Below are 18,414 nucleotides of genomic sequence, written 5' to 3'. Positions count from 1 at the left end.
ATTTAAATGTTTTGGTCAAATAATAACTATTGGGTAAATTGGCCTTTGTTTACAGCATGGTTGCGAGGCAATGAAAATATATGTAGAATTCTTTGTAGAATCTTAAATATAATGATGACTGCTTCATTGAAATGAGTAATGCATTACAGGCATTACAGGCATTTTAACTGGACAAAGGAAGATATGACTGAGTTAAGACATGATAGTACTACATGCCACAGAGCTAACTAAGTAAACCAGTTTGTGCACCTCAGATTTTCACATTAGTTGCTTGCACCATGAGTCAGGAACAGGGTGTTTGGCTGTTTGATTGTGGTTTCGGGTATTTGGGAGAGCCACCTGTCACTCAGGCCCAGCTCTGATTTAGGAGATAATTTGGTTCATTTACATGGTTTATTTGGCCCGCTTAGTTCATTATTATTGAGTTTTATTTTTGGACAATCCATTCAGTGTGGGGAATGTACAACAATACATGGAAGTGATTCACTTGGCTTGTGACATTGGAGAATGTGGATGTACTGTATTTACGGTGTACATTCAGAGAAAGAAACCATGCTCGACATTGTAAAATTATACTCTTGCTATTTTAAAATTGTACCACAATTTTTTTTTTCCCATTTCTTAAAGACAATACAGATAAAAGATTTGGGACGATATTCTCCACTTATCCACTAGGGAAAGTAATGCAAATACACATACGCTCCTAACATGGAAGCCCTGAGAAGCAAGCAAAAGATTTCTAACCCATGCAATACTGTACAGTTTGTTGGTAACATGAGGACATTGATATTATATTGCAGGATAGTGCTGGATGACTACACTTATTACTTATATTTGTGCTACAGGAGGACACAGATATGTTGGGAAATAAAATGAAGCATATTCCAAGATGCTACTTCAGACTATTAAAAATGCATAATTTGTTGTCATGCAACAAAAGTAGTGACTGATTTCAACAATGTGTGCCAGAAAAATGTGGGCTGCAACAGAAGGCGTGTCCTCATTCAGAGTCAATCCAAACTATTTAAAGTTGTGTCTTGTGTTTTCATAACGCTCCACGCGCTGAAGACTTCCTGCCTTCGTCTCTTCTCCTGAGCTGAGTGAGTGGTTTTTAGCAGTTTTTCATGTTGCAGGGTAGAAAACAGATATTTTTGTACCTTATTGTTGGACAAATATGTGTGACTTAGAGAGGGAGGCTTGACTGACAATGAATGAGGATAGTCAGGATGAACGAGTGACTGACTGAGCCTCATAGAATTAGTATTTGAAATACATTGTCCTAAGTTACACATACAAATGGATCATGTGTCTTATTTAATTCAGTTTGCATTCATTGTAACTTTTATTTTTTTACATACAAAAATATATATATTATTATGAAATGGGTTTAATTGCATACAGCACATTTACATTTGTTCTATATATATTATGTTTGTCTGTTTTAAGTTTGTTCTTGTTTTTTTATGTAAAAAATAATATGACAAGTTGATCATAAAAACTGAATTAATTCAACTTTTACTTAAAGGCTTATCTTTCTGTCATTGAAACTTCCTTTGTGGACATTTTAGTGACTCAAAGTAAACCCCGTCTCACTCCGGGGGCAGCTGTAGTCATGAGTGTAGCTCTGAGCAGATCAGCACCCTCCCTGGGCACTTACTTTGATCAATGACACAGTACATTATACGTCTGCTGCTGCATCAACATCTGACCCACTTGTTTAGAAGTGGGTCACAAGTCAATGTGACAGTTGAGTGTACTTTTTTTAGAAACTAAAAAAGATTACAATAAAATGCTGGTTCCACATCAAATACAAAAATAAATAACTGTGTAATAATGTGTAATGTGTAATCCTATAGGTTTCAGTCCAGTGCTCAGTTTGTACGGGTGCGTTACACACTAAATTGAGCTCATTTTAGTCCTGCTGTGGACTTTATCAAGGCATAGTCCAGGTTTAGTTTCGGGTTTAGTTCTGGTTTAGTCCCTATTTTGATATGGTGAACATGCAAGTGTGAATGCTGCCTAAAGTGTTAGTTACTGGAGTAGAAAAAGCTTCAGTTGTAGTCATCTGGACTTAGTTTGAAAAATTAGACGTTTCGACTCTCATCCAAGAGTCATTGTCAATAAAAGAATTTAGGTCGAGAACTCCGATATTAATACTGTTCTGTGGTAAGACCCGCCCATTGGGCGGAGCCTTCCTGAAGTAGAAAGAGTTGTTTGTTTCAACAGAAACTCCCCCCTTGTATCTACCGAGCCTATTCAGAATCTTAATGGGCTATTAGAATCCTCTTTGTCTTTGTGAGACCCTGGCTCAACCACCCTGAGTACCTGATTAGCATCAGAATGTCCTTGTCCTGGTCCTCTACCTTTCCAGGGGTTCAGTAACCCATTATAAATAACAGGAAGATTAAACCTTAGCCCTCCATTTCTGTTTAAAGAAGGTCTTTCTTTTTTAACAAAAATAGCTTCCTTGACTCCTCTTTCAAACCATCTTTTCTCCCTGCTTAAAACCTTCACCTCACCGTCTTCAAACGAGTGATTAGAGGCTTCAAGATGGAGATGCACGGCACTCTGAGGTCCTGAACTTGTATTTCTTCTGTGCTGATAAAGCCTCTTGTGTAGAGGCTGTTTTGTCTCACCTATGTACCGTTCTTTACAGCTTTCTTCACTGCATTGGATCGAATAAACTACATTGCTCTGTTTTTGAGTCGGCAACTTGTCCTTAGGGTGAACCAGTTTTTGTCTTAAAGTGTTTCCTGGTTTAAAATAAACAGGGACTTCGTGTTGTCTAAAAATTCTCTGCAGTTTTTCCGACAGGCCAGACACATAAGGGATAGAAACACCCTTCCTTCTCTGTTCAGTTTCCCTTTTGTCCTGCTTCTTGGTTCTCTTCACTCTGTTGAGGGCCCAAGCGGGGTAACCACAGGCTGAGAGGGCATTACGGACATGTTTTTCCTCTTTCTTCTTGCCCTCTGAGCTGGTGGGCACACCTTGAGCTCTGTGTTGTAAGGTTCTGATCACACCCAGCTTGTGCTGTAGTGGGTGGTTGGAACCAAAGAGCAGATACTGGTCCGTGTGTGTAGGTTTCCTATATACTTCTATTTGGAGTTTCCCGTCCTCTCCTCTGATCATGGAACAATCAAGAAAGGCCAAGCGATTCTCCTTAGCGTCTTCTCTTGTAAACCTGATATGTGGGTCCACAGCATTGATGTGCTCAGAGAAGGTTTCCAGCTCTTGTTTCTTGATTGTTACAAAAGTATCATCGACATAGCGGAGCCACAGTTTTGGGGCTATGCCTGAGAATGAGGCCAGTGCCTTCTTCTCAAAGTGCTCCATGTACAGGTTGGCCACTATGGGAGAGACGGGCGAGCCCATGGCACAGCCATGAATCTGTCTGTAAAATTGTCCCCGGAATTGAAAGTAAGTGGTGTTCAGACAGATGTCCAACAGTTTACATATGTGTTCAGGTGTCAGTTTGGTCCTTTCCTGTAGGGTGGTGTCTTCCTGCAGTCTGATCCTCACCGCTGCTACTGCATCAGAGGTCGGGATGCAGGTGAACAGGGACACAACATCATATGAAACCATGAGGTCATCTGGGTCCAGTTGGAGATGTTTCACTTTATCCACAAAGTTGTGCGTGTTTTCCACATGATGTACCGAATTCCCCACAAGCGGAGCCAATATAGTTGTTAAATGCTTGGCCACGTTGTAAGTGATGGAATCTGTGCTGCACACTATGGGTCTGAGTGGAACCTCCTTTTTGTGTATTTTTGGAAGGCCATAAATGCAAGGCACGGCTTCCCCAGGATACAGTCTGTAATACAGAGGCCGGTCTATCACTTCCTCTTTTTCCAGCCTTTGTAAACAGTCTATCACTTTCTTCTTGTAGCCACTGGTCGGATCTCTTTTCAAGCGCTCGTATGTGGTCGTGTCCTCGAGGAGGGTGTGGACTTTGGCTTCGTAATCAGCTGCGTTGAGAATCACAGTGCAACGTCCCTTGTCTGCTGGGAGGATGTTGATGCTATGATCTTTTTCCAGTGCTGAAAGTGCTTTTCTCTCTTCAGATGTGATATTTGAAGGCGGTGGTTTGGCACTCTTCAGGGTCGCTGTGACACGTAGCCTCAGGTCTGCAGCCTCCGATTCATTCATTTTGTTGTTTCTAATTGCCGTTTCAGTGGCTGTGATGTAGTCCTCTGTAGGGATGTGTTTAGAGGTGACAGAAAAGTTGAGACCTTTAGAAAGCACCTCCTTTTCTGCCTGTGTCAGAACACAATCTGATAGGTTCTTAATCCAATTGTTTTTGCTGGTCGCTAATTTGTCTGTCTCAGTCCTAATGTCTAGCTCCAAAAATACACAAAAAGGAGGTTCCACTCAGACCCATAGTGTGCAGCACAGATTCCATCACTTACAACGTGGCCAAGCATTTAACAACTATATTGGCTCCGCTTGTGGGGAATTCGGTACATCATGTGGAAAACACGCACAACTTTGTGGATAAAGTGAAACATCTCCAACTGGACCCAGATGACCTCATGGTTTCATATGATGTTGTGTCCCTGTTCACCTGCATCCCGACCTCTGATGCAGTAGCAGCGGTGAGGATCAGACTGCAGGAAGACACCACCCTACAGGAAAGGACCAAACTGACACGAGAGTGCACACGCTTTTTTGCTCGCTCCGCTTGCTATCGCTGCTTTCCTTATTTATTTTGCTTCTTAATCAGTTTTTGTCTTCCAAACATTTTTGCTTTAGACTTTTTCAAGTAAACCAAGGATTTTAAGAACATTTTTCCAGTTTTAACGACATATCTGACGCCAGCGACATGTCCGGGAGAAGAAGTGAGAAAGACTGTGAACGCTGTCGGAAATATCAACAAGAAATTAATGAGCTGAAAACACGGATATTTGTTTTGGAATCTGAAAAAGTTCTTCACGATACCATTCCTGTGTCAACCGACGGTAAGAAGAGCACACTTTTTACAAGAAAAACTGCTACTTTCAACCTAAACCGCAGTGACTCTGTGTCGTTTCCAAAACTGTCTAAAAACCAGAAAGACCAGGCTGTTTCTTGGAACAAACTTGGAGCAAAGCCTAAACGATACAAAGATAACGTGAAGTCACCTAAAATACAGCTCACCAACAGATTTTTACCACTTTCAGAGATGGAATTAAATGAAAAAAGGAAAGATGACGTGGCCAAAATACAGCGAGGAGGATCTGCCAAGGTCACGCAGATTGTTTTAGTTGGGGACGGCGCGATAAGTCACATGACGCATGAAAAGATAAACACACATTCTTTTCCAAGCGCCACTGTTTCTGAGATAACGTCACTCCTTCCAAATATTATGGCTAAGCATGGAGGAGCTAAACAGCTGATTGTGCACGTGGGTGCAGTGGACATGCGGCGGGAACAGACTGAAGTTTTGAAAAAAGACTTCTTGAAGTTATTCGACGTGCTTGATAAAATGGAAATCAAAACTTTCATAAGTGGACCTCTTCCAAACATCGACAGGAGGATAAACAAGTTTAGCCGGCTTCTTCAGCTGAACACATGGCTGTCCAAAGAGTGTACCCCTAGAGGACTACACTACATTGAGAACTTCTATCTATTCTGGAAACGAGAGGACCTGTTTAAGAGAAATGGCCCCCACCTATGCAGAGGTGGAGTGAGGGTGCTGACAGAGAACCTGCTCCACGCTCTGAGGCATTGGACTGGGCCTGGACAGGGTCCTGAGCAGATAGTTAGAGAAGAGTGGAATGAGAGAAGAATTCCTGCTCCCTCAGCCAGAGACCGAGCCAATGTTTCAACATCAAAAGCACCACAACCTCAGCCTCCACCAAAGGATTCATCAGCAGCTGCTCCACCACCACCAGCAAAGGATTCAGCTCCAGCTGCTCCACATTCACCTCCACCGCCTCCAGCAAAGGAACAATCTTCAAAGGCCTTGGACCCATCTGTGACAAGCCCAACAACATCCCTGTCATCGCCCCTGCCTTCACACCAGCCCTGGGTTCCCCCTGCAACATCTACTCCCACTAAAGATTCATCATTCTCCTTCTCATATCCACTCTCACCCATGGGCCTTCCCAGCCATTTTGAAAGTCTGATCAAATCAGGCATTAAGATGGCTCCACTCACGCCCAATATAGCAAGGGCTATGCCGACTACACCAACAAAAGCCCCACCACCCATCCCCCCTCGCCTCTCACCTGGTCCCAAACTCTCCTTGGCTACAAAAGCCCCACCACCCATCCAACCTCGCCTTTCACCTGGTATCTCCCATAGCTAGGATGCACTGGGTCTCAGCGTTGCCGGGACTTATTGTCACATTAAAAATCAAACCAACCCGGGGCCCTATGTAAAAAGAGCCCCCCCTAGTGCTATTTCTGTAGTCACATCATCACACAGATGGAAAAACAAAATGCGAGTCAGGCCCAATCTGAGAAATGGGATTCATATTCCCTGTGAAAAGATAAAGCCCAGTCCCACTGAAACTAGTCTGAAACTTGCTGTGCTAAATGTCAGATCCTTATGTAACAAATCACTCTTAATTAATAATTTTATTTCTTCTTATAATCTTGATTTTATGTTTTTAACTGAAACATGGCTTGACAAAAACACAGGAAATGTAGTTCTGATAGAATCTGCTCCACCCAACTTTAAGTTTGAATCTGAAACACGAGAAAACAAAAAAGAGGGTGGAGTCTGTGCTGTCTTTAGAGATGAAATAATTACCCGCAGGTTGTCTTTTGGGGTGTTTTCATCATTTGAGTATGTATCCTTTAAAATGGAGCTAAAACGGTCTCCATCCATTCTCTTCATTGTTTTATACAAGCCTCCCCAGCACTGCCAAAGTTTTATTGATGATTTTACTGAGATGCTTTCAGTCATGCACAGACTTTGATGGTTTGGTCATTACAGGTGATTTTAACGTGCATGTTGATAATGTTTGTGACAGAAACGCTAAAGAGCTTGATGCTGTCCTTGAAACCTTCAGTCTTACTCAGCATGTGAGAGGCCCCACCCACAGCAAAGGACACACTCTAGATCTCATAATTACAAAGGGGGTAAATATTTCAAATGTTAATGTGATCGATGTTGCTCTGTCTGATCATTTCTGTGTCTTCTTTGACCTGTCTGTTTCTCCCCAACCTCCGGTTGGTCCTGCAGTTGTTCAGAGGAGACACATAAGTGATGGCACAGGTGCACTGTTTATGGAAATGATAAACTTTGAAAATGTCTCATGTTCTAATGTAAATGATTTGTTGAACTCTGTTACATCTAGTGTTTTGAATGTTCTGGACACCATCGCCCCTATAAAGGCTAAAATGGTTAAAAATAAGCAGAAGGCGCCGTGGAGAAATGATGATTGGGTCAGGGCACAGAAAAGGGAGTGCTGCAGGGCCGAACGGAAATGGCGCAAGTCAAAGCTACAGGTTCAAAAAGAGATTTACAAAGAAAAGCTGAACATGTACAACTTAATCTTATGTAGAACTAGGGAAAGATATTTTTCTGAAATAATTGGAAGCTGCAGTAACAACTCGCGTGTCCTGTTTGCCACAGTAAACAGATTAACAAACCCTCCAGCTCAGCTGCCGTTAGAACTCATTTCCACATCCAAGTGTAATGAGTTTGCATTATTCTTTAATGACAAAGTTCAGGGCATTAAAAATGCTATAAATCCCACAATGCAAAAAATTACCCTAAAACCACCCAGACACTTAGAGCTAACTCACTTTGCACCAGTAACTGACAAAACTGTCCATGAGATCATCACCAGTCTGAGTTCATCTACATGCTGCCTCGATGTGTTACCCACCAGATTTCTAAAGTCTGTGCTGAACAGTTTGTTAGCACCATTCACTCACATAGTTAACATGTCGCTTCAATCTGGAACATTCCCAATGTCTTTGAAAACTGCGGTCATAAAGCCTCTCCTAAAGAAGAGCAGTCTTGATGCCGCAGTACTGAGTCATTACCGGCCCATCTCTAATCTGCCATTTTTGGGCAAAGTCCTTGAAAAGGTTGCTTACCAACAGCTCACAGATTTCCTCTTAATAAACAACTCATTTGATATTTTTCAGTCAGGTTTTAGACCTCATCACAACACTGAGACTGCTCTTGTCAAGGTGACAAATGACATCCGCCTGAACACTGACACGGGCAAAGCCTCAGTCTTAATTCTGTTAGATCTGAGTGCTGCTTTTGACACTGTCGATCATGGGATCCTCTTACAGAGACTAGAGGACTGGGTGGGCATCACTGGCACTGCCCTAAACTGGTTAAGGTCCTATCTGGAAGACAGGAAGTACTTTGTTGAAATTGGTAGCTGTGTCTCAGACCACATGACCCTGACCTGTGGAGTGCCCCAAGGGTCAGTCCTGGGTCCCCTTCTGTTCAACCTCTACATGCTGCCGTTAGGTCAGTTGATACGCAGTGAAAATGTGTCCTATCACAATTATGCAGACGACACTCAGATCTATGTTTCACTATAGGCAGGTGACTATGGACCAGTAGATTCACTCTGTCACTGCATCCAACAGATCAGTTTGTGGATGCAAAACAACTTTCTCCAGCTGAACTCAGACAAGACTGAAATAATCGTTTTTGGCCCACAGAAACAAAGAGAAAGTGTTAGCGGTCACCTCCAGAGTCTCGCTCTAAAACCTACAAACCAAATTAGAAATCTGGGGGTAATAATGGACTCAGACTTGAACTTTAATAGCCACGTCAAATCAATAACATCAGCAGCTTTTTACCATCTAAAAAACATTGCCAAAATCAAAAATATACTGTCAAAACCAGATTTAGAGAGACTTATCCATGCGTTTGTCTCCAGTAGATTAGACTACTGTAACGGCCTGCTCACTGGACTCTCCAAACGAGTTGTAAAACAGCTGCAGTACATCCAGAACGCTGCTGCTCGGGTCCTGACCAGAACCAGGAAGTATGATCACATTAGTCCTGTTCTCAGGTCTCTGCACTGGCTCCCTGTGGCTCAGAGAATAGACTTTAAAGCAGCTCTGCTTGTGTACAAGTCTCTCCATGGCCTAGCACCAAAGTACATCTTGGATATGTTAGTGCCATATGAACCATCTCGGACTCTGAGGACCTCAGGGACCGGCCTCCTGCTGGTGCCAGAGTCAGGACAAAACATGGGGAATCTGCGTTTCAGTTTTATGCAGCTAAAATCTGGAACAGTCTTCCTGAAGATGTGAGACAGGCTTCAACTCTGACAATGTTCAAATCTAAGCTAAAAACAGTTTTGTTTAGCTGCGCATATGACTGAAAGGATTTTTTCTTTGCACTCTTCTCTTTTGTTTGTGATTTTATTAGTTTAGAAAATCAGTTGGATTGATAATTTTTAATTTAGTTAATTTTATTGTATTTCTGTTTCTGTAATTTCTTTGTGATTTGAATGCATTTTTCCTGCTGTGAAGCACTTTGAATTGCCTTGTGTATGAAATGTGCTCTACAAATAAACTTGCCTTGCCTTGCCTTGAACACATATGTAAACTGTTGGACATCTGTCTGAACACCACTTACTTTCAATTCCGGGGACAATTTTACAGACAGATTCATGGCTGTGCCATGGGCTCGCCCGTCTCTCCCATAGTGGCCAACCTGTACATGGAGCACTTTGAGAAGAAGGCACTGTCCTCATTCTCAGGCATAGCCCCAAAACTGTGGCTCCGCTATGTCGATGATACTTTTGTAACAATTAAGAAACAAGAGCTGGAAGCCTTCTCTGATCACATCAATGCTGTGGACCCACATATCAGGTTTACAAGAGAAGACGCTAAGGAGAATCGCTTGGCCTTTCTTGATTGTTCCATGATCAGAGGAGAGGACGGGAAACTCCAAATAGAAGTATATAGGAAACCTACACACACGGACCAGTATCTGCTCTTTGGTTCCAACCACCCACTACAGCACAAGCTGGGTGTGATCAGAACCTTACAACACAGAGCTCAAGGTGTGCCCACCAGCTCAGAGGGCAAGAAGAAAGAGGAAAAACATGTCCGAAATGCCCTCTCAGCCTGTGGTTACCCCGCTTGGGCCCTCAACAGAGTGAAGAGAACCAAAAAGCAGGACAAAAGGGAAACTGAACAGAGAAGGAAGGGTGTTTCTATCCCTTATGTGTCTGGCCTGTCGGAAAAACTGCAGAGAATTTTTAGACAACACGAAGTCCCTGTTTATTTTAAACCAGGAAACACTTTAAGACAAAAACTGGTTCACCCTAAGGACAAGTTGCCGACTCAAAAACAGAGCAATGTAGTTTATTCGATCCAATGCAGTGAAGAAAGCTGTAAAGAACGGTACATAGGTGAGACAAAACAGCCTCTACACAAGAGGCTTTATCAGCACAGAAGAAATACAAGTTCAGGAACTCAGAGTGCCGTGCATCTCCATCTTGAAGCCTCTAATCACTCGTTTGAAGACGGTGAGGTGAAGGTTTTAAGCAGGAGAAAAGATGGTTTGAAAGAGGAGTCAAGGAAGCTATTTTTGTTAAAAAAAGAAAGACCTTCTTTAAACAGAAATGGAGGGCTAAGGTTTAATCTTCCTGTTATTTATAATGGTATACTGAACCCCTGGAAAGGTAGAGGACCAGGACAAGGACATTCGGATGCTAATCAGGTACTCAGGGTGGTTGAGCCAGGGTCTCAAAGAGGATTCTAATAGCCCATTAAGATTCTGAATAGGCTCGGTAGATACAAGGGGGGAGTTTCTGTTGAAACAAACAACTCTTTCTACTTCAGGAAGGCTCCGCCCAATGGGCGGGTCTTACCACAGAACAGTATTAATATCGGAGTTCTCGATCTAAATTCTTTTATTGACAATGACTCTTGGATGAGAGTCGAAACGTCTAATTTTTCAAACTGAGTCCAGATGACTACAACTGAAGCTTTTTCTACTATGGAACACGCCTGGACGAATGAGGAATTACACCGACTTAGTTACTGGAGCACTTTTGCACTGGTGACAATGATCAGGCATATGAAATATTGTCTTTCTTCAGGCTTTGAACAATAAATGAGTAATAATAGTTATCAAATTAGACTTTTTCTCTCATATCATGTCAAGAAAACAAGTGATTCTGTTGGGACATTGTAGCTGCAGAGCTGATGTAATGGAGTGGTGTCCCAGAGCGGGTGGTGGTCCGCTCTTTAGATGATTAACTGATGAGGATCTGAGCTCAAAGTAGCTTCACTTATCGGCCTCATCTCCTCCCGTCACGCGCTCATATTCTACTGTGCCTCCTTATCTTCCGAGGATTTATACAGGACATTGTTGAGCACACTGGAGAATATACTGCCTCCATCACAACATAAATACTACAGCTCAATGTGCTTCCTACTAAAACTTCACCCCCCCAGATTTTGCTTAGACGATGCCAGAGGTGTTGGAAAACTTTATGTGATGGATTGTGTCAATTAGAAATCTGGTGCAGTCAGTGCTTCATGCAAGGACGAGGTATGTGAAATAATCCTCTACTAGTACTTTCTCAGACCCAAAAGAAGCCTTCAAATAATATGTCATTGTATTTTCGATGTATATGAATATTATAGATATGATTTTACTAAAAACAACAGCAATGTTAATTTATTCACGCACACAAAAAAGCATAAAATGTGTATTTTGTGTTTTCAGTTACATTAAAGAGCTAAGTATAGAATATATTATCTTTATTTTTGCTATAAAGATAACTATTTTTAGGCTACTTTTTTCATCCCTTTTAGGACAAGCCACTGCAAATGATCTGAAATGATAGAATAACCCAAAGGTGTCAAAAATCAAAAGTCAAAAAGTATGATTTATAATAAATGATGGGCCACTGACTGCATTGATTAATACAACCTTAGACATACGTGTGGTGATACTGAGCACACCCGATCTCACCTCGGTCTCTGAAGTAAAGCAGGGTTGGGCCTAGTTAGTACTTAAATGGTACAAATGCTGGTAAAACTAGGCGTGGCAGTGGAGCTGCAGTGGCCGTAGTGCAGACTGTCTTTGTGTCCTTAGCCTTATCTCCAGTGTCCTTACCTCCAGTGTCCTTACCTCCAGTGTCCTTACCTCCAGTGGCCTTACCTACAGTGTCCTTACCTCCAGTGTCCTTACCTCCAGTGTCCTTACCTCCAGTGTCCTTACCTCCAGTGGCCTTACCTCCAGTGTCCTTACCTCCAGTGTCCTTACCTCCAGTGGCCTTACCTCCAGTGTCCTTACCTCCAGTGTCCTTACCTCCAGTGGCCTTACCTACAGTGTCCTTACCTCCAGTGTCCTTACCTCCAGTGTCCTTACCTCCAGTGGCCTTACCTCCAGTGTCCTTACCTCCAGTGTCCTTACCTCCAGTGGCCTTACCTCCAGTGTCCTTACCTCCAGTGTCCTTACCTCCAGTGGCCTTACCTACAGTGTCCTTACCTCCAGTGTCCTTACCTCCAGTGTCTAATACCTCCAGTGTCCTTACCTCCAGTGTCCTTACCTCCAGTGTCCTTACCTCCAGTGTCCTTACCTACAGTTCCAGCACAGTTCAACATTGTACACCCAAAAACAATTTGACTCTAGTATAATAACATTAATTTTGCAACATAATATTATAATACTTTATACATAATATTATCATAGTTAATCGTGGCTTGGGCATCTTTTTTATATTATTTTGTAAATGAAGGCAGATAATCAGCCACCAATTTCACCCAAAAGTCACATATTACAACATTAAAATTTAGATATTAAGGGAAAAATATTAACTATTTCATATTTCCTCATTTCAGTCAGAAATCTTTAAAACCTTGGATGCCAAAACGTGACTGATATCCCATTACTTTTTACTGAGTAGTTTTATGGGTTTTGTTTTGTTTTGATGTTTCTCTTTTTACTTGTCATCTGTAATTATGACGCCGTGCAGTCCTCATCTTTCTGTCACCCACTCATGTCTGTGTGAGTTCTTCTGCCATGGGGACATTTGCATTTGAATAAGAAGACTGTCAGAGAGCTTTGTGTGAGCTGCTTTGGCCACCATTAAGACTAAACATGCATGCACAAAATAGGTGTCATTTTCAACATTTTTTTAGTAAGTTAGGTTGGATCCGTGTCCTTTTAGGAGAAGACACCAGGCGATTGTGGAAAGGCTTGGAATCGATGCGGTCCAGTCAATACCACCTTTTATAAAAGACACACTGACACGGTGCGTTTTGCATCTATATTTCAAGCATTAGCCGTTACTGTAATTGTCCAATACGATCAGATGAAATCTCCAAAGGGTCTTTTAATTGATTTCCAAATTAAATGTCTTAAAGTCGTACTATATTTCTGATGCTTCTGAAATTGTTACCAGCAACGAGCTGCCAAAATCTATATTCAGTTGTAAAACTCATTGCTTTTCCTAATAGGACCAGTATATTTAAGAGATGGTATCAGTATTCTAAGTGTATATTGTTTTTCGCTTGTATCAAAAATGGAGTTAGACATTTTAATATCACAACACTCATCTTGATGGATGGAGCACACAACAATAAGATCCTCTATCACTTTATGCATTTCCACGAGTTTATCTGCATCAGTTTCCTTACTTACTCTGACACTCACGCATGGCTTTGGAATAACAAAACTGTTGCTGCAGCTCAGATATGTGTTTGTATCACGTTTACACTGTTGTGACAAAGTGCTGTGGAGAGGATAAATGCCTCTCTCGTGCCACTCCATCCATCCATTTTCTGTGACTGGAGCCTATCCCAGTGACTTCGGGCCTTAGGCGGGGCACACCCTGGACAGTGGCCAACTTGACATAGACATTACAGACAGTTCACTCTCACATTCATTCACTAGGGCCAATTTAAAGTCACCAATTTTGCCTAACTCATGCATGTCTTTGGACGGTGGGAGGAGCCGGAGAACCCGGAGAGAACCCACGGTAACACGGGGAGGACATGCAGACTCCACCCAGAGAGATCATGTGATGTTGGTCTGGTCTGGGAATCGAACCCACGATCTCCTTTGCCACCGTGCACCCCTCTCGTGCCACTGTTTTTGTGATTCAAGGCACACGCTCACCTCCCAGAAAATCTCCCCTCCGAGACTCAAGTATAAATCAGCCCCAGCATCAACTCCAGATGTGTCCCAGATGCTATCACACTCGGCACTGCTTTCTGTGCACTTATAACTGTACGCTCTCACATATTAATATTTACACCATGTCAGCTTTACCCCCCAAAATCGAATACGTTCGTTCAGACGGGATTATCCGAAATGAACCGTCCCCGTGCGTGATGGTGGTTCTTATACATTCTTTCTCATATATAATCCTCTTAAAGCTGAAAAATTGTTTGGAATTGTCTCAGTCCAGCTTCATGTCCAGGATGTCACTGTCAAATTGTAGAGTTATGAATAATGTGAGGAAAAAACACCATAACTGAACGATTATTCACTATATCACTTAGAACTGGACCTGACAACAGTGAAAGCTTTAATTTAGTTTCTTTCCCGTTGTCTAGCACGTTATTATTCCTCAAGTTTTAGGCAACTGGACGTTAGAAATAAAAATAAAACATTTAATTTGACAGAACTAGACTGATTAGAAACATTTACATTTAAATACATGTATTGGACTAAAGATTTAGACAAAAATACTTTCTAAAATTCTTACAAATATTTTTGTTCGATTATATTGTCAGAATAATAATCTCAAGAACTCAAAAGGTCCTTCCTGTTACAACTATATTTATTCGGGATTGGAAATGATAGAGATGGTCAAATTGTACATGCCTGAGCTGGGAAACATAGTCTGTCTAGTTTTTATATATTTTACATTTCTACAAATCAAAAAAGGTTCTTATTTAAGCTCAAAAAGGAGTGGTAAGAAGAAAACTTTGAATCCCACCACTGTCTTAAATTAAAACATCAAAAAGACAACATCATATTCAATTCAAGTCTCAAATAATCACAGTTGACAATTTACCGTATTTTCCGGACTATAAGTCACACCTTTTTTCATAGTTTTGGCCGGGGTGCGACTTATACTTATATTCATACTTATATACTTATACTTATACTCCTTATATGTGATATGATTTCTTATTTTCACACTTGTAACCGCATTTCATACTCCAGTGCAACTTATATATGTTTTTTTCTTCTATTATGCATTTTTTGGCTGGTGCAACTTATAGTCCGGAAAATACGGTATAAATATATGTCACATCATTATTATAAATAACAGTTGAGAATGGAAAAGACATCTCAACAACGGCGAGGACAAAATGACCAACAATGGTAACAAAAGGGAACAACAAGCACAATCCAACACTGCAATGTGGCAGTACATTTAAGTATTCTGACCACCATCTATACAAAAACTTACATTTTGGTACTGCTTTTGTTGGAGATTCAGAGCGTTCCACATTTTCAGCCCACATAGAGTCGCACAAAAACTTGATGGTTTGAACAATGGGGAGTGTAAAATGTCCATAACCTCTCAAATGACAAACTTGCTCTTTGAATGCGAAAAACTTTTGCACATTACTAACTAACCTATTGAAAGCTTTGAATGGACATGAAAAACTGGACATAAACTAAGCAGACTTTTAATCATTTCCATTCACAAAAATAAAAGTCAAATTAGTCAAGTCTGACCTCGAAGTTAGACGCTTTTCTACCTCTGTATCTTCCTGCGTTGCACCAATGAAATTTCCCCATGTGGGACAATAAAGGATTATCTTATCTTATCTTATCTTATCTTTTACTGACAGACTCCACACGTTTTGTTTAGCTGTGCATATGACTCTTTTATGTCTTGTTTTGTGATTTTAATGCTTATTTGTGAAGCACTTTGAATTGCCTTTAATGTAATGGTACTTCTAGTTTACATCAATATTCAGATTTTTTTTTTGAAACAACATCAATTTGTTCATCACTGCATTTTCTTGGACTACATTTCTTGGCTCGCCACGTCCCCAGATTAATGCTTTGACAAGCGTGCATAATAATACATTTTCCACACAAGACATCACAGGGGATTCGTGTTTGATGTTAAAATTGTACTGTCACCTATTTCTTAATGTAGCTTGGAGCTGCAAATGAAATCTCATTATCTGTTTTGAAATAAATAAATATGTACCATTAGCGGTATCAATAACAGCCCTGTCGCGAGTGCGGGATGTTAAGTGGGATTAAATGTCAGTCCTGCCATTTTGGAAAAAGTCCAATTTTACACTTAATATCTCTCTGAGTCAGATCTAATGAGTTTACACCTCCAGAGTCAGACGCCCATTTGGGCCACACTGGATTAAATAACTCCCACATTATTATTCAAGCATATATTTTACTGCTTGAGTTTGATGATCCCTCTGGGCCCAGGTCGTCCTTGTTCAAGAGACACTCTGAACTTCAGTGGGACTCTATGAGCTAAAACAGTGACACGAACACTAATATACACCAATATGTATAATAATGGTGACATGAACACCAATATACACCAATATGTATAATAATGGTGACATGAACACCAATATACACCAATATGTATAATAATGGTGACATGAACACCAATATACACCAATATGTATAATAATGGTGACATGAACACCAATATACACCAATATATAACACCAATGAAATGTCCCCATGTGTGGACAATAAAGGATTATCTTATCTTATCTCATCTTATACTGCAACAACTTCACTCAAGGGGAGTGTAGCATTGTCTTGCTCAAGGACACAGAGCAAGAAGCTTTATTGACCTATTGGCTGTCATGGCCTGAAATTCTAAATGCACAAACCAAAACCCTCTGCAGTAAATGCATTCCTATACTTTATTAATGTATGAATTCATTTTTTACTTACCTTCTTGACTTGACTATACTTTACTTTACTTTACCCGCTGGCCATAAGAGCTCTTTCACTTTCTTTCTCAGACTAATTGCAGGTCTAATAACGTTTTTAGCTCCAGAGAAAACCCTGTCCAGAAGTCCTCTTGTGTGTCCATTTAATCCGTCTCCCTAACCTTGTCCTGGATGTGTGGCAGGATGCCCGTGGAGAGCCGGCTGCACGGGAGCACGTCCGCTGTGGGTCGCTTTCCATCCGTGGGCTTTGGCGACGAGACAGAGAGAGAGGAACCAGAGGAGGAAGACGAAGATGCGCCGGAGGAGACCGCCTGCCGCCGCTGGTTACGAAAGGCCTGTTGGTGCTGTTTCCGCGAAAGCAAAGAGGAAGACGGCCTCGCCAACACCGTGGTGACCGGGGTGGACGAGAGCGACGAGGGGGCTGAGGAGAACAAGCCCACGACTACTGAGGACGATGAGGACAATGAACTGGACGGTAATTCAACAAGTCGAGCTTAAAAACAGAGACACAACAACAGACAGACATATATGAATAGTCTCAGCAGGATTGTGTTTGTCGTAGACTCTTGGGTGGAGCAGAACATGAAGATTGACATAATCCTCCATCGATTTGCTTTGATTTGTTAGAAGGCCCTCCAATCTTTGTGAGTTTATTCAAGCTTGAGACTGGCACAAAACACTGACAGGCTGCATCAGGGTTTGGATATTTTAAACCAAAAATATGCACTTGGTCTCCTCAAATATAGAATAAACAGCCGAACATAAACACTATTATGTTGGTTATGATAATGATGATAATGATTCAGAAAGAAGCAAATCTATTATGGCAGCAGAAGTTATGAAAACAGGGATGAGCCGCACTTAACCATCATCTTAAAACTTTTAGATTGATGACCTGACAAATGTGAGACTAGGGTGTGTAGTTGGGTGATATATGGCAGCAATATGTCGGAGTGCTCTCCTCATGCAGCGCCAAGATGTTGCCTTTAATAACGTGTTCTGCAGAAAACACGCACAGACATTGACCCAGCATCTCAAGAACGTTTTCAACTCGGAAATGCACAGTTTGTTTAGACATTTCCAATATAAGAAGACATTTAACAACAATTTAAATAAGATGAAGAAACAAAGCAGTAGTTAATGGATAAGAAAACAGGTTACTTCACTTGTCACTTTCACTGGTTTATCTTATCTTTACTGTTCACTTCTAGGGTCAAATGTTGGCCTCCTAATTTCAAAAATGTGTCTTTGTTTGGACAGTCCCTTTGCTCAGAGTGACATCCATGGACCTCCTGAAAGGTAAAGCGGGGCAGAACCGCACGGAGCACCACACACAGCTGTACCAGAGCGAAGACTTGATCATCCGCAGAGGACAGACCTTCCAGATGTGGATCACGTTGTCTCGACCGTTTGACCCCAACACCGACAAACTCCACCTGGAACTCAAAATAGGTTAGTCCCTCTGGGAACACGGCCTCCTCCGTGAATAAGGAGCTTAAAGCAGTGACGTTGATGGAGAGCGGGATAAGGAGGGTCGACCCAAATGCCATCCTTCTTGGGGTGTGGTGTTATCCGTGCA

The 18,414-nt window shown here is 41.6% G+C and overlaps 1 protein-coding gene across 1 annotated transcript in view; it reads left to right on the top strand.

Annotated features, from left to right (window-relative positions):
- Nucleotides 1-1,037: 1,037 nt before the first annotated feature.
- The window catches only part of LOC140353569 (protein-glutamine gamma-glutamyltransferase K-like), a 33,830-nt gene continuing 16,453 nt past the window's right edge, over nt 1,038-18,414 (top strand). Inside the window, exons 1-3 of the mRNA XM_072438171.1 lie at nt 1,038-1,100; nt 17,018-17,310; nt 18,096-18,287. Of these exons, the coding sequence (XP_072294272.1) occupies nt 17,019-17,310; nt 18,096-18,287 (484 nt within the window). The 5' untranslated portion in view covers nt 1,038-1,100; nt 17,018. The remainder of the gene's footprint in view (nt 1,101-17,017; nt 17,311-18,095; nt 18,288-18,414) is intronic.

The sequence above is a fragment of the Eucyclogobius newberryi genome, unplaced genomic scaffold (genome assembly GCF_026437365.1).
Source record: "Eucyclogobius newberryi isolate DKJ021-1_F unplaced genomic scaffold, fEucNew1.0.hap1 SCAF_9, whole genome shotgun sequence".
Lineage (NCBI taxonomy): Eukaryota > Metazoa > Chordata > Actinopteri > Gobiiformes > Gobiidae > Eucyclogobius > Eucyclogobius newberryi.
The sequence above is the reverse complement of the archived record's forward strand: the minus strand, read 5'-3'. Positions and strand labels throughout refer to the sequence as shown.